General features: G+C 47.7%; 1 protein-coding gene across 2 annotated transcripts in view; it reads left to right on the top strand.

Annotated features, from left to right (window-relative positions):
- Nucleotides 1-22,312, top strand: part of AKAP8L (A-kinase anchoring protein 8 like) — a 30,047-nt gene extending 7,735 nt beyond the window's left edge. The window contains exons 3-15 of one of the 2 annotated variants that reach the window (XM_030880312.3): nt 5,070-5,102; nt 5,400-5,457; nt 5,560-5,640; nt 7,563-8,016; nt 8,108-8,204; nt 8,284-8,354; nt 8,677-8,740; nt 9,640-9,748; nt 11,201-11,342; nt 11,431-11,536; nt 11,774-11,904; nt 21,748-21,843; nt 21,965-22,312. In XM_030880312.3, the coding sequence (XP_030736172.2) occupies nt 5,070-5,102; nt 5,400-5,457; nt 5,560-5,640; nt 7,563-8,016; nt 8,108-8,204; nt 8,284-8,354; nt 8,677-8,740; nt 9,640-9,748; nt 11,201-11,342; nt 11,431-11,536; nt 11,774-11,904; nt 21,748-21,843; nt 21,965-22,279 (1,757 nt within the window). In that variant the 3' untranslated portion in view covers nt 22,280-22,312. Of the gene's footprint in view, nt 1-5,069; nt 5,103-5,399; nt 5,641-7,562; nt 8,017-8,107; nt 8,205-8,283; nt 8,355-8,676; nt 8,741-9,639; nt 9,749-11,200; nt 11,343-11,430; nt 11,537-11,773; nt 11,905-21,747; nt 21,844-21,964 lie in introns of both variants that reach the window. The other variant, XM_030880311.3, reaches the window with a different exon arrangement.
- Nucleotides 22,313-22,645: the final 333 nt, after the last annotated feature.

Raw genomic sequence — 22,645 nt, 5'->3', positions numbered from 1 at the left:
GGTTAAGAATCCGCCTGCCAATGCAGGGGACACAGGTTTCGTGCCCTGGTCCGGGAAGATCCCACGTGTCACGGAGCAGCTAAGCCCGTGCGCCACAACTAGAGAAAGCCTGCTTGCAGTAACGAAGACCCCTAATGCAGCCAAAAATAAATTAATTAATTAATTTTTAAAAATACTTAAAAAAAATGTTCTGAAAATGAGTAAGGAGGTATCAAGGAGTTCATAAATGAGGAGAAACTTGGTTTGCATGGCTTCTCTGTCCTGCCCTCCCTGCCTCAACCCTTTGAATCAGACATAGTCCCACATCACACAACATTTTTGAATTATTTTCCTCAGGTTTATATATTCTGGGTACAGAGCATTTTATCAGATGTGCCATTTGCAAATATTTTCTCCCAGACTGGAGTTTATCTATTTATTCTCTTGATAGTGTCTTTGGAAGAATACAAATTCTTCATTTTGATGAAGTCCAATTCATCAGTCTTTTCTTTGTTTTTGTTTGTTTGTTTAAGTCTTTTGGCCGCACCACGCGGCATGTGGGATCTTAGTTCCCGGACCAGGGATTAAACCTGTGCCCCCTGCATTGGCAGCGCAGGGTGTTAACCACTGGACCGCCAGGGAAGTCCCAATTTTTCCTTTAATAAATCGTGATTTCTGGTGGTGTATCTATGAAATTTATGCTTAGCCCAAGGCCACAAAGATTTTCTCCTAAGTTTTCTTTTAGGTGTTTCATAGTCCTAGGTTTTACTTTTATTTTGTGATCCACTTGAGTTAATATTTCTACCAAGTGTGCAGTATAGGTCAAGATTCTTTTTTACCTTTGTTGAAAATTAATTGAACATATACGTGTGGGTCTGTATCTGGCCTCTAATTCAGTTCCATTGATCTTTGAGTCTGAATTTCCTATAGTACCTTGCTGTCTTGATCACTATAGTAAGTCTTGAAATTTGTAAATGTGAATCCTCTGGGTTTGTTCTTTTTCCAAAATTGACTTGGATATTATAGTTCCTTTGTTTTTGCATAGAAATTTTAGAATCAGTTTGTCAATTTCTATTAAAATTCCTGCTGAGATTTTGAGTTGAATGGTCTTGAATCTATAGATTAGTTTGGGAGAATTGAAATCTTAACAGTATTAAGCCTTCCAGTACATGAACACAGTATGCCACTTCATTTGTTCAGGTCTTTGATTTCTTTCATTGGTGGTGTAGTTTTTTTGTTTGTTTTTTTTTTTAAGTGATATGGTCACTTCATTTAGGAATTAAAGAGAAGCTGTACATTCTTTTTTTTATATAAATTTATTTATTTTTATTTATTTATTTTTGGCTGTGTTGGGTCTTTGTTTCTGTGTGAGGGCTTTCTCTAGTTGCAGCGAGCGGGGGCCACTCTTCATCGCGGTGCGCGGGCCTCTCACTGTCACGGCCTCTCTTGTTGCGGAGCACAGGCTCCAGACGCGCAGGCTCAGTAGTTGTGGCTCACGGGCCCAGTTGCCCCGTGGCATATGGGATCTTCCCAGACCAGTTCTCGAACCCGTGTCCCCTTCACTGGCAGGCAGATTCTCAACCACTACGCCACTAGGGAAGCCCCAGTGGTGTAGATTTTTACACACAGATCTTGCACACATTTTGTTAGATTTGCAGCTAAGTATTTCATGTCTTTAGTGCTGTGGTGATAGTTTTCAAAAATTCAGTTTCCAGTTGTTCATTGCTGGTATGTAAAGAGTTGATTTTTGTATATTGACCTTGTAATAAACCTTGCTTAGCTTACTTATTCACTAGTAACTCTTTTTTGTAGATTTTTTGGAGTAGTTTTACATAGACAATCATATTGTGAAGCAATAGGTATATTTTTACTTTTCCTTCTGGATCAGATTGCAAGAATAATATAATAGCATTTAAGTAACATTTTGAAAAACAGTCAACCAAGATCCCACCATTTTATATTTAACTTTTGTCAGCATAGTTACTTTAGGTAGTTGAATAACTTGCAGGTGGCTAGAATTGTGTCTACGGTTTTGTTTTGCTTACTGTTAGAAGCATTTCCTTGTGCAGCATAAGGCTTAGATTCTTTTTTGATGCCTATGTGATCTCACTGAGTAGGTTGGCTATAATCTGTTCTGATTAACTATTACCTTAAAGTTGAATGTTTACATTGTGTTCTTTTTTTATTTTTAATTTATTTATTTTTGGTTGTGTTGGGTCTTCATTGCTGCGCACAGGCTTTCTCTAGTTGCGGTGCACAGGCTTCTCATTGCAGTGGCTTCTCTTGTGTGGAGCGTGGGCTCTAGGTGTGTGGGCTCAGTAGTTGTGGTGCACGGGCTTAGTTGCTCCGCAGCATGTGGGATCTTCCCAGACCAACGATCGAACTGTGTCCCCTGCATTGGCAGGCGGATTCTTTTTTTTCTTGTTTTTAATATCTTTATTGGAGTATAATTGCTTTACAATGGTGTGTTAGTTTCTGCTTTATAACAAAGTGAATCAATTATATATATACATATGTTCCCATATCTCTTCCCTCTTGCGTCTCCCTCCCTCCCACCCTCCCTATCCCACCCCTCTAGGTGGTCACAAAGCACCGAGCTGATCTCCTTGTGCTATGCGGCTGCTTCCCACTAGCTATCTATTTTACGTTTGGTAGTGTATATATATCCATGCCACTGTCTCACTTTGTCACAGCTTACCCTTCCCCCTCCCCATATCCTCAAGTCCATTCTCTAGTAGGTCTGTGTCTTTATTCCCGTCTTGCCCCTAGGTTCTTCATGACCTTTTTTTTTTCCTTAGATTCCATATATATGTGTTAACATATGGTATTTGTTTTTCTCTTTCTGACTTACTTCACTCTGTATGACAGACTGTAGGTCCATCTGGCAGGCGGATTCTTAACCACTGCGCCACCAGGGAAGTCCCTACATTGTTTTCTACTTTTGCTCTTTTTTGTTTACTACGACTGTCTCCTTTTCTTTACTCTCTTTTTTTGTTGTTTCCTTTTTAAAATAAATTATATTCTTAAAATTCTCTTTTGTCAACTCTGGTCTCATCTCTGTGGATGAAAGTTAGTTCCGATGTTCTTCTGCAAGGGTCAGGTCTCAGGGAGTCGCCAAAGAACATAGTGTAGACAAAGATTTCCGCCCCCCCCAAAAAAGGGACCTGGTTGGGGAGCCCATCAGGGAGTCTAGGTTGCTCTGGGCATAGCAAGTAGCACATAGGGAGTGCTTGCCTGCCCCTGTCATAGGAGCCACCAACCTGTCCTTGTGTTTAGCGTTAATGCTCACTCCTGCTTCCTCTCCTTGTGCTTCTTTGCTCGTTCTGGCAAGTCCTCAGTAGCAGAAGCCTGGGGTGGGGCAGGGACATCCTATTCTGGCCTCACAAGCATAACCCTGATGGGTCTGCATTTGCCTCCCAGTCCTGTCTCTTTTTGAATAGCTAGTGTCCACTGTCCTGGGTGCAGCCATGTGGCCAGGCTCTTGTTAGCTGCTGGGACTAAGTGCATTATTCCTTGTATGGCTCTGCCAGCCTCTCTTCTGCCTGTAAGAACGCCTCTTTCACCACTCACTCCTTACATGATGTCCAGCTGCTGTCCCTTGCTGCTCTAATTACTTAGTGTCTCCTTTAGCACACAGTGCTCTGGGCCTGAGGAGTGCCCAGGACTGCCAGCCTCTGTTCTGTGTCCTCTGAGCATGATAATTCTTGAATAAACAAACGAATGAGAAGCCCTTGCTTTGGTTTCCCCAGCTGAAGAGGATTTTTGCTTTGTGAGCTCTAGCATGCCCACGGTTCATTAAAGTAGTGTTCGTCTAAAGTTCCTTGCTGGTTTCCAGTGTCTCCCCATTCGTTTGTGCAGTGGATTGAGGAGGAGCCTGAGTGTAGGATCTCAGCCTGCCCCCACCCCCCTTCATTCTGATTCATCTTCTCAGTGTATGCAGTATTGCTTTCCTGTGGCTGGATTCTGTTGTTCATCACACTGCCGTCTCACTGAGCTTGGTCCCCTGCCCTGGGATGAGCCTGACCTGTCTGTCTGCAGGGTAGACAGTGTGGAGTAGCAGGTAACTCTGAGGTCTCACCCAAGGCACTGGAAAAGCAGTCACCTGTTCTAATGGACTCCCTTGGGAAAGAAACATGTCTGCTTGACTCAGAGGTCCCTCTTGGCTTTGCACTTTGTCAGTTTTCAGTGGCTTTATGTTTCTGAAGGAATGAATTTTTCTTACATGCTGTAATAAAATCCAAAGCATATTTAGTTTATAATCCAGATTGTTTTCTCAACAGCTTTTCTCAAGCTGGGAGTGGTGTTTTGTCCCCCTCTGCTTATGTGTTCCAGCACAGCACACTCACAATTCAAGTGTTTGGTGGTTCTCCCTGTTAAGACAGACATTTAAGGGACTAGAGCAGTCAGTTTCTCTGCTCCATATGGCTTTGTCGGGTGATTTGATTGACACGATTTCAGAGTGGCTATGAGCTCTGTGCTGAGCTTCTTGTACAGCACAGTGTCGGTGTAAGGCACTGGAAACTGCTCTCCTCCTCCTCTGATTGGTGCTTAGCCAGGGGCAAGAGTAATCTTCCAATACTGGCTTTTTTTTTTTTTTTTTTTTTTGTGGTACGCGGGCCTCTCACTGTTGTGGCCTCTCCCGTCGCGGAGCACAGGCTCCGGACGCGCAGGCTCAGCGGCCATGGCTCATGGGCCCAGCCGCTCCGCGGCACGTGGGATCTTCCTGGACCGGGGCACGAACCCGTGTCCCCTGCATCGGCAGGCGGACTCTCAACCACTGCGCCACCAGGGAAGCCCCCAATTCTGGCTTTTTAAGGAAGGCGTATAGGAGCCAAATTCCTTAGCTGAGAGTGTTAGGAATGGGAGGTTCCTTAAATAGCAGATGGTCAGAACCACGAAAGGTCAGGCACCAGGGCAGCAGGTGGCCTGGGTCATTTATGTAGTGCTCTCAAGCTCAAGGCTTCTCAATTAGGGGAGGTTCAGTCTCCTGTAACCGCTCAGGTTCTAGGAATCGTTGTCTTTGTGCCTGAATTAAACTCTTACTGTATTGTAAGCAATTATAGGTGTAATTGTTCTTTTACTTTTTGTAGGATATGGAACTTGGAGCTCTGGGACAAACAGAGGCAAGTATTATACCCATGATCATTCTCCTCTCCCTTGGGATTGAACTGGTTGAGACTTTCTGCCACTGCCCAGCTTAGCCAAGGTTTTGGGGTGGGGGTCGCCTTTGGGGGTCCCAGGTGCCCTGGAGCTGGCTACTCCTTCCCAGGAGGCCTTATTAGTATGAACTAGGGCCCAGCCAGCCTTAGGTGGCTAAGATCCAGTCTTGTCTCTGTGACCGAAGGTGTCCTTGTCTCCGTGTTTGTCTGTCTCTCCTCGCCCCCTCCATCTTGTCTGTCTTTCTGTCTCCCTCATTGCAGGCTACGAGAACTATGGTTATGGCTATGGCTATGGCCAGGATAACACCACCAACTATGGGTATGGTATGGCCACTTCAAACTCTTGGGAAATGCCTAGCTCTGACACAAATGCAAACCCTAGTGCCATGGGTAGTGCCAGTGCTGATTCCGTTTTGTCCAGAATTAACCAACGCTTAGATATGGTGCCGCATTTGGAGACAGACATGATACAAGGAGGCGTGTACGGCTCAGGTGGAGAAAGGTGAGTGGACACCTGCCTAGGTGCTGAGGCTCTGCAGGGTCACCTCCTGCCTATTGCCCCTTGGCGTCTCCCTCTTCTGAACTGCCTCTTACGTCTGCTTTCTCCTTCTTTGCTCTGCTGTCGGGGCTTCCCAGAGACTGCTTGGGGTCCAGTGCACTTCCCTTCTTTGGCCTGTGTCCCCTCCTCCCTCTACCCTCCCCAACTGCCTGATGGTGAGCCTCTCTTCCAGCTTTTAGAAAGAGGAACAAGCCCAGACTGGGCTGGCTTCACTGTACCCTCCGAGTGGCTCTTCTCAGGAGCATTGTTAAATGGCTCTTCCCTCTGGAGACAGCCATTTGACATTCTTCAGATACTTTACATCCTGCGCTCTGTCAGGGCAGGACAGATTGGGTTGGGTGTGAAGGGTGGGATGAACCCTTGGGGCTGACCACTGTGAGCTGCGCATCCCACATAAGGGACAAGGAAGATGTGGGCATGTCCTGACCACCCTTCAGTGCCTTATAAACATGTACCTGTTGAGCCTCAGAAGTGCCCGTGAGGAACTGTTGACATCCTTACTTTGCAAATGGGGAAAGTGAAGCGCATGCAGGTCACACCTCTTGCCCACAGGCACCCAGGAGTAAATAGTGGAGCTGGGCCTCCCACTCAGATCTGTCCTACCCCACAGCATCATGCTGTGGGCATTTGTCATTGTCTGAAGTGGTGCTGGCCTAGAAGTTCTTGTGCCCTAGTGAGAGGTTTCAGTGAGGAGGGCACATGTATTTCTGGCACAGGTTGGGGTGGAGTGGCCTAATGGCTCCAGCTGACAAATGGGAGAGAGCAGAGAGTAAGGAGGGGCCTGGCCAGGCACTGATGGGGCCAAGTGAGGCACCAGGACCACTAGGGGGCAGAGGGTACCAAGGGGACTTTTGCTTACATGGGCTCTGTAGCAAGCAAAAAGTGTTGGGGGATGCCCAGCACATCCCCTGCCTGACAGTCATAGTGCTTGGAGCTGAGGCTGCCAAATTGCAGGCAGGGGGTGGGCGGGGGGCCGTGCAGTTGGGCTGACATTGCTGCTGGTGCCAGCTGCCTGTGTACCTTTTTGTGGCAACCTGGAGCTGGAGAGCAGGGTTGAGGGATGGAGTGGCAATTAATTGGGTAGCACTGGCCTATTCTTTCATGCTGCTGGTGCTTCTTGACTACCCAGCTTTGGCAAAGAGACATGTGGGGTCTGGGCCTGTGGGTTGCAGCCATGGTTAGAACGGCTCTCTCTGGTGCCCTGTCTTGCGCAGGTAGAATGTTTGGCCTGCCTTCCCAGTTGCTATGTAGGATGTGATTCCCTGTCCTGGGCTCCAGAGTTGATATGAGCTCATAAGAACTCTTTTTCTTGTCCCTGGGCAAGGTCACATTGTCTTTCCTGGCAACATTCCTTGTTTTGTCTTCCTTTTCCTTTCGAGTGGTGATGGGCTTTGAAGGGTTTGGCAGTCTCTCGTGGGTGTCATCAGCCCCAGTGGACAAACACTGATGTGCTGAACTGCCCATGTACTGCAGGATGCTGGGGTGCTTGGCTCTGCCCCTCAAGGAGCAACCTTGGGTGTTGTGACTGCCACAGACACATGCACGTTTCTTATGGGCTGTGGGCTGTCTCTTCTCCTAACTGAGACCTACTTTACCCTAATAGTCCTTCTTAGGGTCCTCAAGCTGGTGTGGCCCACATGCAAGCTTGGGGACATCATCTGAGAGGCCCTTCTGGCTTCTAGAAGTCTGCTCCTGAGAGGCCTTTTAAATTGGCATTTCCAAATATTGATCCTCTGATGGGGATCAATGGGGTAGGTGCTGGAGTGGGTTTTCTGTCCCCATGACAGAGAGGTTTGGTGGCAGGCAGGAGCAGAAGGGTGATAGGACCTGAGGCCCTCCCTGATGCTTGCCACCTGCCCCTGCAGATACGATTCCTACGAGGCCTGTGACTCGAGGGCCGTCCTGAGTGAGCGTGATCTGTACCGGTCGGGCTATGACTACGGCGAGCTTGACCCTGAGATGGAAATGGCCTACGAGGGCCAGTATGATGCCTACCGCGACCAGTTCCGCATGCGTGGTGGCGACACCTTTGGCCCACGGGCTCAGGGCTGGGCCCGGGACTCCCGGAGTGGCCGGCCGATGGCCTCAGGCTATGGGCGTGTGTGGGAAGACCCCATGGGGGCCCGGGGCCAGTGCATGCCTGGTGCCTCCCGGCTGCCCTCCCTCTTCTCCCAGAACATCATCCCTGAGTACGGCATGTTCCAGGGCATGCGTGGCGGGGGCACCTTTCCGGGTGGCTCCCGCTTTGGCTTTGGGTTTGGCAATGGCATGAAACAGATGAGGCGGACCTGGAAGACCTGGACCACAGCTGACTTTCGGGTGAGTGGAGGAGGCCTTCCTGTTTTGTGACTGAGCAGAGCGAGGGGCCTGGAGCCATCCACCCTTACCCTGCTCCCTCTTTCTGACCCAGACCAAGAAAAAGAAGAGAAAGCAATGTGGCAGTCCCGACGAGCCCGACAGCAAAGCCACCCGGACGGACTGCTCCGATAACAGTGATTCAGACAATGGTGAGGCCAGGCACTGGCATAACCCTGTCCTCTGCCCCTTGGGGCTCCTGGGCTGAGCTTGCTTCCTCTTACCTTTCAGACGAGGGCACCGAGGGGGAAGCTGCAGAGGGCACTGAAGGCGCTGAGCCTGTGGAGAAGGGCTTCAGAGCAGTAAGTGGCCCCAGCCCTGCACTCTCTCTGTCTGTAGGTGAGGCCTGTGAACAGTGGATCGCCTGAGTCATCTCTGCATGCACACATGACTAGTACAAGGAGGTGGAGGTCTGGTAGAGAGCACAAGCTGCTGGCAGGCTGCCTAACCAGAGGTTGGATTTCCTTATCAGAAAAATGGCAGAGTGAGCCCTCTGTGCAAGGGCTGTTGGGAGGATGTGAGGCTCCTGGCTCAGTGCCTGGCCTTGAATAGGGCCTTGTCATTTACAGCTGTTATGAACAGCTATATATGCTTTAACATTGAATTTTTGAAATTGTGTCTTAGGAAGGAGAGGACGAAGAGGGAAAAGAGGATGGGAAGGAAGAGGGCAAAGAGGATGCAGAGAAAGGTGAGTCTTCTGAGTGGCCTGGGTTCTGGGGTGGCTCTTCCAGGTGCTCGTGGTGGGAGGGGTCCAGCCAAGGGCAGGGTTTTGGCAGAAACGTGTCCAGCTTGGATCCTCCCTTGTGTGGCTGGGTATGTGCTGGTAGGGAGTAACCTCCTTCTTCACCCCCTTCCCACTCTGCCCCTAATCTTCCCAGACCGAGGCTATGGGTGGCGATGGTCCCTGCCTAGTACACTGGTTTTGCCTTCCGGTGGGGGCAGCAAGCAAAAGTGTGGGGGAACCCCAGGCACACCCCCTGCCCTCAGGCCCTTAGTAACATGCAGTTCTGAGTCCTTAATGGTTGGTGTCCAAGCCGGGACCCTTGGTGCAGTTTTTACGGCTCTGGTTTGCGTGTCCTTTCCCTTAGCGCCTCCACAGCCCCTGTTGGGAGTCCCTGTCCCCCTATTCAAGTGATGAGCGCCAGCAGGTACCTAACCATAAATCCAGCCTCAGCCTACTGTTGCCGTGGTGCCCCGTGTGAGGTGGGCAGGGCCATGCAAGCTTTGGGGCCTTTACCACTTGGAGGCTGCTCTTAGGCCCCAGCTGAGGCCTTCCTGCATCCTGCCACCTGGGCCCTCTGAACTTGTGCCAGTGTCCCCACTGAGACAGCCTCTCTTTACCTTCCAGCCTCCCTGTGGCCCACTCTGCAGAGTATAGATGTCCTGGAGAGTGGTGGGGTCAGCACGTGTCCTCCCCTCTTCAGGGCCTAGGCCAAAATCACTCCCCACCCATTCCAGGGTACCCAGCCCTGCTCACAGCCAGAGGCCTTGCTCGACAGCTGCTTTCAGAATGGACCCTCTGGAGTAGATGGTGGATGATCCAGCCAGAGGCCACAAACTGGTAACTGTGCTCCTCTGTTCCCACAGGGGCCCTGAGCACCCAGGATGAGAGTGGCCAGACCAAGCGCAAGTTGCAGGCAGGCAAAAAGAACCAGGACAAGCAGAAAAAGCGGCAGCGAGACCGCATGGTGGAAAGGTAACCAGCTTCCCTCCACCCCTTTGCCTCTGCCTCGCTCTGGGGCTGCCTCCAGGAGAGCAGGGCCATAGCTCTGCTGCCTCACCGCCCTCTGGCCTCCCTTGGGAGCTGCCACCTGCTCGGCCGTGCATGGACCCTGCTTTCCGCCAGGCCCAGCTCCCAAGGCCTGATTCGTCCCTTGCCCCTCTGCGGCCGCCTGGCGACCGCTAGCGACTTTGGCCTGAGATCTGACACTGCTCACCACCGTTGCCCAGAAGCTCCAGCACTAGGTCACTCAGCGCACGAGCCCCGAGGTGCACTGGGGGCCTGATGCCCCTGCGGGAGGGGGCCAGCTCATCAGAGACTCAAGGTCCAAGGCGCCTGTGCCACCCCAGCTAGCTGCCAAGAGGCCATCACCGTGCTCAGGAGAGATGGCAGCACCTGTGGGCTGTGGCAGCCTCGGGCCTGCCCTCTGCCCTGCCCGCCGGCCCTGTCAGGCCGGGCCTGTCTGCGGCTGAGCCCTTCACGCCCCTTGGTCGGGTCTGTCTGCCCTCAGGGCTCCCGCACTGGCGCTTGCCTCCTCCTCCTCCGCCTCAGACTCTTGCTCTTGCTGGACCTTCCTCAGCCTCGCCGGCGCCTGGCCCCTGGGCTCTCCAGACAAAGCTGACCCCGTGGCCCAGATAAGGACGTCCGGCAGAGGTAGGGACCTGCCCCAAGGCCTCGGTGGCGGCTGGCCTCCTCCGCCCCTTGCCACGGCGGCCTGCTCCAGCCCAGGCCCCAGACCCCGGGCTTCTGCTGTGGACACGAGGCCCAGACAGAGCACCTCGCTCAGGTGACTCCAGGCTGCCCTCTGGCAGGCCGGGCGGGCGCCCTCCTTCCAGCTCAGACTGGTCTCTTCTCAGAAGAGGAAGATGAGGCAGCAGGTGCCCAGGCCTGCTTGCCTCCCATCCCTCCCGACACCACCCCCAAGCATTCTGAGCAAAGGATGGGCTGGGCCTTTCAGTCCCTCAGACCCCAGAAGGAAGATGCAGCACCTTTTCGGGCCCTGCCTCGGGACTGCGTACTCCACTCTGCACCTCAGGGCCACCTGGCTCACGCCAGGGCATCCTCCTTCCGGTCCCCAGCTGGGCCAAGTACACAAGCTCCTGCCCAGCCTTGGTAGAGATGCCCTCCGGCAACCTTCCAGCGACTCCTTGCCTGTTGCAGCAGCTGCTGCCTCAGGCTTCAGCCTCCTGCCTACGGGAAGGAAGAGCTCCTCCCCTGTCCCCTACGTTGCAGTAACTGCAGCCTGCAGACGTTTTGTCCCTCTCTACACCCAACCCCACTGGTCCTAGCCTGTCCCCCTGCTGGGACCGTACTTCACAGGCCCATGAGCAAGGCCTGTTTCAGGGCTCGCAGCTGGGTTGGGTGAGGCAGCAGCACTGTTCCCTGGGACCCTCTTGATCTCAGTCCCTCATTTCCCTCCTGTGGCAGGATCCAGTTTGTGTGTTCTCTCTGCAAATACCGGACGTTTTACGAGGATGAGATGGCCAGCCACCTCGACAGCAAGTTTCACAAGGAACACTTTAAGTACGTAGGCACCAAGCTTCCGAAGCAGACAGCTGACTTTCTGCAGGTGAGCCTTGGAGTGGTACAGCTGCTTTTACCCTCAGGACATAGAGCAGCCCACACAAACCTTAATATCTCCTTGGGATCTCCGGCAGGACTACGTTGCCAACAAGACCAAGAAGACAGAGGAGCTCCGAAAAACCGTGGAGGACCTTGATGGTCTGATCCAGCAGATCTACAGAGACCAAGATCTGACCCAAGGTGAGGAGGTTCCATCCCAGTCCTATCAGGCAGGGCCTCAGACTTCCCTCCTCTGGTTCTCAGAGTGGGGTCACAACACCCCTCTGTTCCCCCAGGGAGGGTCACTGAGAACAGCCTCAGGCCCACGTGGAAGTGGCAGGGTGAGGTGAGGAGCTGGTCTGCTGTTTTCCCCCAACTCCTGGGTCTTTCTTAGGTGCCTGGGACCAGTGGCAACTCCCCTCCTTCTCCCCTCTACAGAAATTGCCATGGAACATTTTGTGAAGAAGGTAGAGGCAGCCCACTGTGCAGCCTGTGACCTCTTCATTCCCATGCAGTTTGGGATCATTCAGAAGCACCTCAAGACCATGGATCACAACCGGAACCGCAGGGTGAGTGGCTACCAGTGCCCTCCCACCAGCCTGTGGGTTGACTGGGTGAGGCCACTGGGGAGGTCCTGGGGTTATAGCCCCTGCTTGCCTATGAGAAACTGCAGGGCGCAGGAAGATGTAGACATTTCCAGCCCAGTTCAGTCAGCGAAGCTACAGAGAGAGGGGTGGGAAATGGGGACTCTGCCTGGCAGGTGGTGGCATCAGAGCTAGACCTTAAGAAGTAAGGTCTGTGGGATATGGGGACCTCCATGTGCATATGGGTCAATGGCCACATAGGTTCAGAAACCAAACAGGGAGAAGTGTATGGTGCAGGTGTTGTTGGAGGAAGTATTGGACACGAGGTTCATAAGGGCTGGGCTGAGGGGCCTGATCTTGCTCCTGTAGGCAGCAAAGCTTTTAAGTGGGGGACCAGTAGGATTAGAGTCGGTGTTGGACTAGAGACTTTGGGCACCTGTTGTGGGAGGGAGGTTGGGGATCAAGGAAGGGCTGCTGCAGTATCAAGCCAGAGGTATGCCTCCACCTTGGAGATGAAGACAGGCAGGATAGAAGAGGTGTTAAGGAAGTGAACAGGAGGTTGGCATGAGGGAGTGACCAGAAGTCTGGGATGTGGCAGATTTCTGCCTTAGCTGGTGGACAGTGTTGCTGCTATGATGGGGAGGGCGGTATATGGTACAGGGAAAGGAGCGAGTTTGGCAAGAAATTGAAAAAATTCTGTCTTGCATTCCAGTGTATTCCCAGTGCCTATCACAGAAGCCAGAGTAGGTGGGGTTTTTTTGTTGTTGAATGGGTGACATCCTAGGTTAGAGGTGTCTGTTAGAGATCAAGTGAGGGTGGTGGGGCTTTGCAGTAGGGAAAGAGCTGAGAGGCTCAAGACCCGGTCTGGGCTAGAAAGAGAGTCTTGGGTGCCATCACCTGGAGGAGGCTGATGGGATTTATGAGCAGATAATAGCAGCAAAATGGTATAAGAAATAGCATTTCTCAACCTTTTTCCATGCCCATCAGATTCATCGCTGGTCTTTCTCAGTGCAGTGATTCTCAACAGTGGGATGGGTTTAGAGATCTGGCTTGGGTGGTTGAGGAGATTTGGGATTGGCATATGCAATTGAGAGATATGGAAAGATAAGGAAAATGTCCCTTGGCTTTGGCAGCAGAGAAGCTGTAGGGATCTTGCCAAGGTGAGATTCTTGGTTTGGGAGCTGATAAAAGGGGTATACCAAAAGAGAACAGAGAGCAGATTGTAGAGGCTGGACAGTGCATGGTATTAAAACTTGGAAAATCTGGATGAAATGAATGATAGCTAGCAAAAAATAAACTCAAAAGTGATTCTAAAGCAAGTTGAAAAAAAAAGAACAGCTGTAACAACCAGCAACTATAGAGGGGATTGGAAGGGTGATAAAAGTTACTTTGAAGACACCAGAAGTAGTTTATAGAGATAGTTTCAATATAAACACTATATTTTTTAAAATTCCAGACTTAGAAGTGAATAAAAAGCTTCTAATTATTATTATTATTTTGGTGACAGCTTTATTGATATACAATTCACATACCATATGGTTCATCCATGTAAGGTGTACAAGTCAGTAGTTTTTAATAATATTCACAGTTATGCAGCTATCAGCACAGTCAATTATAGAACCTTTTCATCACCTCAAAAAGAAACCCATACCCTTTAGCTATCACTCCAACCCCCATGCTCCGCCAGCCTTAGGCGACCACTGATCTACTGTCTGTCTCCATGTATTTGCTTATTATGAACATTTCATAAAAATGCAATCACATAGTATGTGGTCTTCTGTGATCGGCTTCTTCAATTTAGCGTATGTTCAATGTTCTTCCATATTGTAGAATGTGTCAGAACTTCATTCCTTTGTATGGCCTAAAAATATTCTCTTGTATGGACACATACCTCATTTGGTTTATTCATGCTTTAGAATTTGGATTGTTTCTACCTCTTGGCTATTATGGATAATTCTGTTATGATGCAAGTTTTTGTGTGGACATGTATTATCATTTCTTTTAGACAGGAGTGGAATATCTGGGTCAAATAGTAACATTTTAACTTCCTGAGGAACTGCCAGATTGTTTTCCAAAGTGGCTGTACCATTTTATATCCCCATCAGCAATATATGAGAGCTCTGATTTATTATATCTCACCAACACTAGTTATTATCTGACTTTTTGATTCCAGCCATTCTAGTGGGTGTGCAGTGGTATCTGTTGTATTTTTCATTCGCATTTCCCTGATAACTGACTAATGATGTTGAGCATCTTTTCAGTGGCTTGTTGGCCATCTGTCTACATTCTTAGAGGTGAAGAAATGTCTGTTCAGATACTTTATTTTTTAATTGTGTGGTCTTTTTGAGTTGAGGGTTCTTTATGTATTCTAGATACAAGTACCTTATCAGGCATATGATTTGCGAATATTTTCTCCCATTCTGTGGGTTGTTTTTTTTCACCTTTTTAATGTGTCTTTGCAGCACAAAGTTTAATTTTTTTTTTTTTTGCATTATGCGGGCCTCTCACTGTTGTGGCCTCTCCCGTTGCGGAGCACAGGCTCCGGACGCGCAGGCTCAGCGGCCATGGCTCACGGGCCCAGCCGCTCTGCAGCATGTGGGATCCTCCCGGACCGGGGCATGAACCCGTGTCCCCTGCATCGGCAGGCGGACTCTCAACCACTGCGCCACCAGGGAAGCCCCAAAAGTTTAATTTTGATGAAATCCAGTTTATCTATTTTTTTTCTTTTGTTCCTGTGCTTGGGGTATCATATCTAAGAATCCATTGTCAAATAAAAGGTCACAAAGATTTACCCCTATCTTTCCTTTTTTTAAAATATTTATTTATTTATTTTTGGCTGCGTCGGGTCTTCATTGCTGCTCGCAGGCTTTCTTCAGTTGCAGCGAGCGGGGTCTACTCTTGGTTGCGGTGCACAGGCTTCTCATTGCGGTGGCTTCTCTTGTTGCAGAGCACGGGCTCTAGGCACACAGGCTTCAGTAGTTGTGGTGCACAGGCTTGTAGTTGTGGCTCACGGGCTCTAGAGCCCAGGCTTAGTAGTTGTGGCGCACGGGCTTAGTTGCTCTGCGACATGTGGGATCTTCCCAGACCAGGGCTCAAACCTGTGTCCCCTGCATTGGCAGGCGGATTCTTAACCTGCGCCACCAGGGAAGCTCCCCTATGTTTTCTTTCTCTTTTTTTTTTTTTCTTTTTTTGCGATACGCGGGGGGCCTCTCACTGCTGTGGCCTCTCCTGTTGCGGAGCACAGGCTCTGGACGCACAGGCTCAGTAGCCATGGCTCACGGGCCCAGCCGCTCCGCGGCATGTGGGATCTTCCCGGACCGGGGCACGAACCCGCGTCCCCTGCATCGGCAGGCGGACCCCCAACCACTGCGCCACCAGGGAAGCCCCCCTATGTTTTCTTACAATAAGAATTTTACAGTTTCGGCTCCTATAATTTTGGATCTTTGATGCATTTTAGTTAATTTTTGTATATGGTATAAGGTAAGGTTCAACTTCATTCTATTCCATGTGATTTTCCAGTTGTCCCAGCACCATTTGTAGAAGAAACTACTTTTTCCCTGTGACTGTTTTTTCTCATTTTCACCGTTGTCAAAAAGCAGTTGACCATAGCTACATGGATTTATTTCTGGACTCTTTATTCTTTTGTTCTCTATATTCTTATGCCATTACCACACTTTAGCTTCATAGTAAGATTAAGAATCGGAAAGTGTGACTCCTCTAACTTTTGTTCCTTTTTTTTCAAGATTGTGCCTTTGAGCTTCCAAGAATTTTAGGACCAGCATGTCAGTTTCTACAAAGAAGCCAGCTGTTATTCTGATAGGACTATATTCAATTTCTGTATCAATTTGAAGCGTGTTGCCATCTCAGTAGTATTAAGTCTTCCAGTCTGTAAATATGGGGTGCCTTTGCATTTATTTAGATCTTCTTTAATTTCTTTCAACAGTGTTTTATAGTTTCCAGTGTATAAGTTTTGCACTTTTGGGGCTCTTAATTTATTCCTAAGTATTTTTTTCTTTTGATACTATTATAAATGGAATTGTGTTCTTTAATTCCATTTCTGGGTTGTTCTTTGTATGTGTATCAAAATACAATTGATATTTGTATGTTGATATTTTATCCCGTAACTTCACTGAAGTTGTTTATTAATTCTGATAGTTTAGTGGATTCCTTAGCATTTTCTGTATATAAGATCAGTTATCTGCAAATAGAGATAGTTTAACTACTTCCTTTCCAATCTGGATGCCGTTTAATTTTTTTTTTTCTTCTTTAATTGCCCTGGCTAGAACATCCAACACAATTTTGAAGAGAAGTATCTTCTTGTTCCTGATCTTGGTAGGGGAGGAAGCATCGGTCTTTGACCATTAAGTACGATGTTAGCTGTGGATTTTTCATAGGTGCCCTTTTTCTGGTTGCTGAATTCCCTTCTATTCGTATCTTATTGAGTGTTTTTATTCTGGAAGGATATTGGATTTTGTCAAATGCTTTTTCTGCATTTATTGAGATGCTTATGTGGCTTTTGTTTTTTATTCTATTCGTATGGTATATTACATTAACTTGGGTTGTTAAGCCACGCTTGGTGTCCCTGGGAAAAATCCTACTTGGTCATGGTGTATAATTTTTTTATATGTTGTTGGATTGGCTTTGCTGATGTTTTGTTGAGAATTTTTGCATCTGTATTCATAAGAGATAATTCATCTGTGTTTTTTTGTGATGTCTTTGGTTTTGGTATCAAAGTAATACTGGCCTCAAAAAATGAGTTGGGAAGTTTTCCCTCCTTTTGTTTGGAAGTATGTGAAGAATTGGTATTAAATTGGTAGAATTTGCCCCTGAAGCCATCTGGACCTGGGCTTTTCTTTGTGGGTAGCTGCTTTTTTTTCATTGCTAATTCTATTTCTTTACTTGTTATTGGTCTATTTAGATTTTCTGTTTCTTCTTTCTTTGGCTGCACCATGCATCTTTCAGGACCTTACTTCCCGGGCCAGGGATTGAACCTGGGCTCCAGCAGTGAAGGTGCCAAGTGGTCCTAACCACTGGAACACCAGGGAACTCCCTCTATTTCTTCTTGAGTCAGTTTCAGTAGTTTGTGTCTTTCTAGAAATATGTCTGTTTCATCTATTATCCAATTTATTAGCATACATTTATTTCTAGTGTTCCATTATAATCCTTTTTATTTCTGTAATGTCAGTAGTCCCCTTCTTTCTTTTTCTTTTTTTTTTTTTTTTGCGGTTCGCTGGCCTCTCACCGCTGTGGCCTCTCCCGCCGCGGAGCACAGGCTCCGGACGCGCAGGCCCAGCGGCCACGGCTCACGGGACCAGCCACTCCGCGGCATGTGGGATCCTCCCGGACCGGGGCACGAACCCACGTCCCCTGCATCGGCAGACGGACCCCCAACCACTGCGCCACCAGGGAAGCCCCCCCTTCTTTCATTTTTGACTGGTAATTTGAGTCTTGTTTTTTTCTTGGTCAGTCTTGTTAAGGTTTGTTAATTTTGTTGATCTTTAAAAAGAATAAACTTATGGCTTCATTGATTTTTTTTTCCTCTTCTGTTTTTCTGTCCTCTGCTTCATTAATTTCTACTCCAATATTCTGCTTGCTTAGGTTTTTTTCTTTTTCTTTTTCTTTTTTTTTGCGGTTCGCGGGCCTCTCACTGCTGTGGCCTCTCCCGTTGCGGAGCACAGGCTCCGGATGCACAGGCTCAGCGGCCATGGCTCACGGGCCCAGCCGCTCCGTGGCATGTGGAATCTTCCTGGACCGGGGCACGAACCCGTGTCCCCTGCATCGGCAGGCGGACTTTCAACCACTGCGCCACCAGGGAAGCCCGGTTTTTTTCTATTTTAATGTAGGCATTTATAGCTATAATTTTTTCTCTGAGTACTGCTTTCACTGTATCCCATAACTTTTGGCATGTCACGTCCTCATTTTCACTCATCTCAGGTTATTTTCTAATTTCCCTCTGATTTCTTTTTCTTAGACCCACTAGTTATTCAGCAGTGTGTCATTTAATTTTCACATATTTCTGAATTTCCCAAATTCCTTTCTGTTACTGATTTCTAATTTTATTCAGTGTGGTCAGAGAATATACATTCTATTATTTCAGTCCTTTTAATTTACTGAAGTTTGTTCTATGGCCTAGTGTATGGCCTATGCTGTGCCTTGTGCATTTGAAAAGAATGGATTTTCTGCTCTTGCTGTGTGGAGTGTTCTATAGATACCTGTTATGCTTGTTTGGTTTTATAGTGTTGTTCAAGCCTTTTATTTCCTTGTTGGTCTTCTGCCAAGTTGTTCTATGCATTATTGACAGTGGGATATCAGCTATTGTTGAATTGTCTGTTTCTCCCTTTATTTCTGTCGGGTTTTGTCTTATGTATTTTGGTGCTCTGTTGTTAGGTGCATCTATACTTAGAATTGTTATATCCTCCTGATGGAGTGACCCTTTATCCTTATAAAATGTCCCTTTCTGTCTTAGTAACATTTTTTGTTTTAATACTCTATTTTGTCTGCTATTAGTATAGCCAGTTCATTTTTCTTATGGTTGATGATTGTATATCTTTTCCCATCCTTTTCATTTCTATTTATTGAATCTATTGGATCTAAAGTGTATCTCCTATGAATAGCATATAATTTGATCTTGTTTTTCTATCCAGTTTGACAGTCTCTGTCTTTTGACTGGATTGTTTAATTCATTCACATTTACCATTATTGTTGATATTATTAGATTTACATCATTCTTCTATTCACGCTTTACTGCCTTCTTTGTATTAAGTATTTCTTTAGTATAACATTTAATTTTAATGGTTTTTTTGCACTGCATTTTGGGGAATTATTTTCCTAGTGGTTTCTCTAGGCCTTACCTTGTACATATTAACTTTTTAAGTTTTCCTGTAGATACAATAACTTAATTTCAGTGAGATTAAGTTACCCCTATGTACCTCTCTACATAGGAGGTTTTTGTTATGTAAAGTAGTACCTCTGTATGTGGTACAAACCCAATAATGTAATACAATGTAATTATTACTTTATATAATTTGTCTTTTAAGGAAGCTGACAGAAGAAAGGAGAGCAGTTACATATTTCTAGTTTTTGTTATATTGGCCTTCTTATTGCTCATTACTGGTTCTCTTCATTTGAATTCTTCCTGTGGATTGAAGTTACCATCTACAGTCATTTCCTTATTAGCCCAATACAATTTTACTCCCCCAACCTTCTTTGTGCCATTATTGGCAAATATATTACATTTCTGTGTTACAGGCCAAACAATACAATTATTTATATGTATTTACAACTATATATATTTTTAATATTTAAATATATGTGTGGTTTTATACAACCCCTTTTTAAACCAGTTGAGAAGACAGGAAAACATATTGCATTTGTAGTGTTTTTTGTAATTACATAATTACCTTTACTGTTCTTTCATGTGGATTTGCATTATTGTCTGGGATCACTTCCTTTCTGCTTGAAGAACCTCCTTTGGTATTTCTTATAAGGTCTGCTAGTATGTGGTATGTGGTTGTTGTAGCAAAAATCTGAAAACATTGTAAGTGTGCTTCAGTTGGGAGACATTCTGGTGTGTCCATCTGTGCACCTAAAGGGAGGAGGATAATGTATTGGCGAGTGAGAATAGTATCCTAATTGTGCATCTTTTTTTTTTTCCGTTCATAAAACCTTTTTTACACTTAACATGAACTTAATACACGTGTTCTTAACAATTATGCTTGAATTGTTCATGAAAATCTCATAAGACATTAAAAAAGCCATCATCTCAAGTTCCATGTTAACTATTTTTACAGCACGTTAGTCAAGCATCAAAAAAAATCACAAAAGCAAAAAAAAAACTTAAGAAAAAATTAAATATATGGTGTTTTTTTTGTTTTACTGCTGTGCTTGATATACATGAAGTAGTGGATATCAAGCAATTCATTTTTTTAAAAATTTTTATTTATTTATTTTTGGCTGTGTTGGGTCTTCGTTGCTGCACGCGGGCTTTCTCTAGTTGCGGCGAGCAGGGGCTGCTCTTCGTTGCCATGTGTGGGCTTCTCATTGCAGTGGCTTCTTTTGTTGTAGAGCACAGGCTCTAGGCTCATGGGCTTTGGTAGTTGTGGCTCAGGGGCTCTAGAGCACAGGCTCAGTAGTTGGGGCGCATGGGCTTAGTTGCTCCGCGGCATGTGGGATCTTCCTGGACCAGGGCTCAAACCCGTGTCCCCTGCATTGGCAGGTGTATTCTTAACCACTGCGCCACCAGGGAAGCCCAAGCAATTCATTTTTACTGCATCTTGTACATTCGTTCTTAAGTTGCCTAAAACATTTAAATGCAAGTATAATGAGTGTAGCAAAAATAATGAAAGCAAACAGCAGGTAACTTTATAAATAATGGAATGTGAACCGTTTTTGCTCTTATCCAGAGTAAATTGGGTCACAGCTAAAGGAACGCTTCTGTAGCTGTAGTCAGCGGTGTGCACATTGAGACTGGGGGTTCTGCAGATAACACATAGTTTAACGTTTAATATCCATGGGATATCTATTTCTACTACAGCCTTGTAAGTGTGCCAAACCTTAAAGTACCCACAACTACACCTGCGACTGGAACCAGTTATCCCTTTTATTCCCCACAAGGACAAACCAATATGTAGGCAGTTTTCTTTTGTGTATCTTTAACTTGTTTCATTTTCAGCATGTATGAGGGCTATTAATATCTTCCCCAAGTAGTAGAGAAAAATATGTAAGGAAAAGAAGATGAAGGTGGGGAAAGGTAGTAGAAACAGAAAGTGAGATGATTTTCTGAAATGTGATAATAGAGTGGCTAGGGTAGAGTAGAGGTCCTGGAGATCAGCTTCCCCACCCCTCCAAAAATAGCTTTACCTGTTTTTCCTGTTCATGGCTTTATACTTGCATTACCATTACTTGCATTAATGATGGAAGTAAGAGTTGCCTTCATTCTCACCACCGAGAAAATCATGTAGCATTTTGGTATAAATCCTCCCAGAGGGAAAGGCTCTGGAATGCTGTGCACACTGTCCCTGAGCCCTACTTTAAGGACTGCATGGTGTTCTTTTGAATGTTTGATTTACTTAACCACTTCTCCACTGAAGAACATTAAGGTGCTTTCCAATTTTTCACTACTGCAATCAATGTGCATGCATGTTTCCAATTTTAAACTTAGGCTAGACTCTGGGAAGGAATTACTGAGAAATTTTTACTTCTGATATATTCCATCAAACTGATTTCCAGAAAATAAACAGTTGAGCCTCTCACCAACAGAGTATAAGTGTCTCTTTTCAACCTTTACATTTGGGGGTATAATTCTTCCTCTTGGGAATCCTATGGATTAAAAGGATGTATATCATTAAAATACACTGTTTGACATTCGTATTCCTGCTTTTATATCCTCCCTGTTTATCCTAAAGAGTTCCATGCATTTTAGGGCATTTGCCCCCTTGTTAGGTGTTGCACATTTGGTTTTTAGTAGGTTTTTTAATTTGTTTGCTGCTTATAATTTTTAAGTAAGCAAATCAGATTTCTGCAGTACAGCTGTAAAGACATATGTCTGTAATCAGTTACATACAGTAAGTATGGTATGGAAAGATGGAGCATTTGAGCAAAGATCAAATCGGGTCGTGGCTCCATGCTTGTAGAGTGGACCCACACTTGTACCCAAGGGTGTGCTTACAGAACTACACAATCTGGTAGTAGTCATTGGCGGTGCTGGGCCCCGAGGTGGAGGTGGAGAGGTGTGCGGGTGTGAGTGGTCTCTGCCCGATCCGGCGGGGTGGGGTGGGGAGTTTTGGATACCTGGGGCAGCCTCTGCAGCCCTGCCTGCCTTGCCCGTAGCTCATGATGGAGCAGTCTAAGAAGTCCTCGCTCATGGTGGCTCGCAGCATCCTCAACAACAAGCTAATCAGCAAGAAGCTGGAGCGCTATCTGAAGGTGAGCTGCACGCCCCTGGCATGCTGGCCCTGGCCCCGGCCCCGTCCCCAGTCCCTGGTCCTGGTCCCGGCCCCAGCCCCGCGGGTCCTCCCTTTCTTCAGTATGGCGCCCCTCTCCGCAGGGCGAGAACCCTTTCACCGACAGCCCGGAGGAGGAGAAGGAACAGGAGGAGGCCGAGGGCGGTGCCCTGGATGAGGGGGCGCTGGTCGAAGCGGCAGGGGTCGCGGAGGGTGCAGAGGGCGCGCCGGCGCAGCCCCCAGTGCCCCCGGAGCCGGCCCCTGGGGCCGCGTCCCCGCCCCCACCGCCGCCCCCCGAGGAAGACGAAGAGGCGGCCGTGCCCCTACTGGGCGGTGCGCTGGAGCGCCAGATCCGAGGCATCCCGGGCCTGGACGTGGAGGCTGATGACGACGAGGAGGGCGGGGGGGGCGCTCCATGACCCGGGCCCGGGGCGGGCGGGGCCCGCGTGGCCGAGGCTGCAAGCCGAGTCTAATAAAGTTCTTCCCATCTTACCTCTTCCTCTTTTGTCTATGTGCGGCGCGGTCCCCGTGGGCGGGTGTCGGCACCTAGCCGCTGGGCTGTGTGTGCCTGCGGGTGGGGCCCGGGAGGGGTGGGTTGCGCCTGCGCACTGGCGGGGAGGAGAAGGGATACGCCTGCGAGCAGCAAGGCACCGCGGTCCGGACCAAAACTCCCAGGGTGCTGTGAACACCGATCCACAACAACCGGAAGGCCAGCTGGGGTGGTAAGGGCGGTCCCGCTGTGAACTCCAGCCAATGGTAGCCCGTGGAAGGGGTGACACATGCGT

The sequence above is a fragment of the Globicephala melas genome, chromosome 3 (assembly GCF_963455315.2).
Source record: "Globicephala melas chromosome 3, mGloMel1.2, whole genome shotgun sequence".
NCBI lineage: Eukaryota > Metazoa > Chordata > Mammalia > Artiodactyla > Delphinidae > Globicephala > Globicephala melas.
The sequence above is the reverse complement of the archived record's forward strand: the minus strand, read 5'-3'. Positions and strand labels throughout refer to the sequence as shown.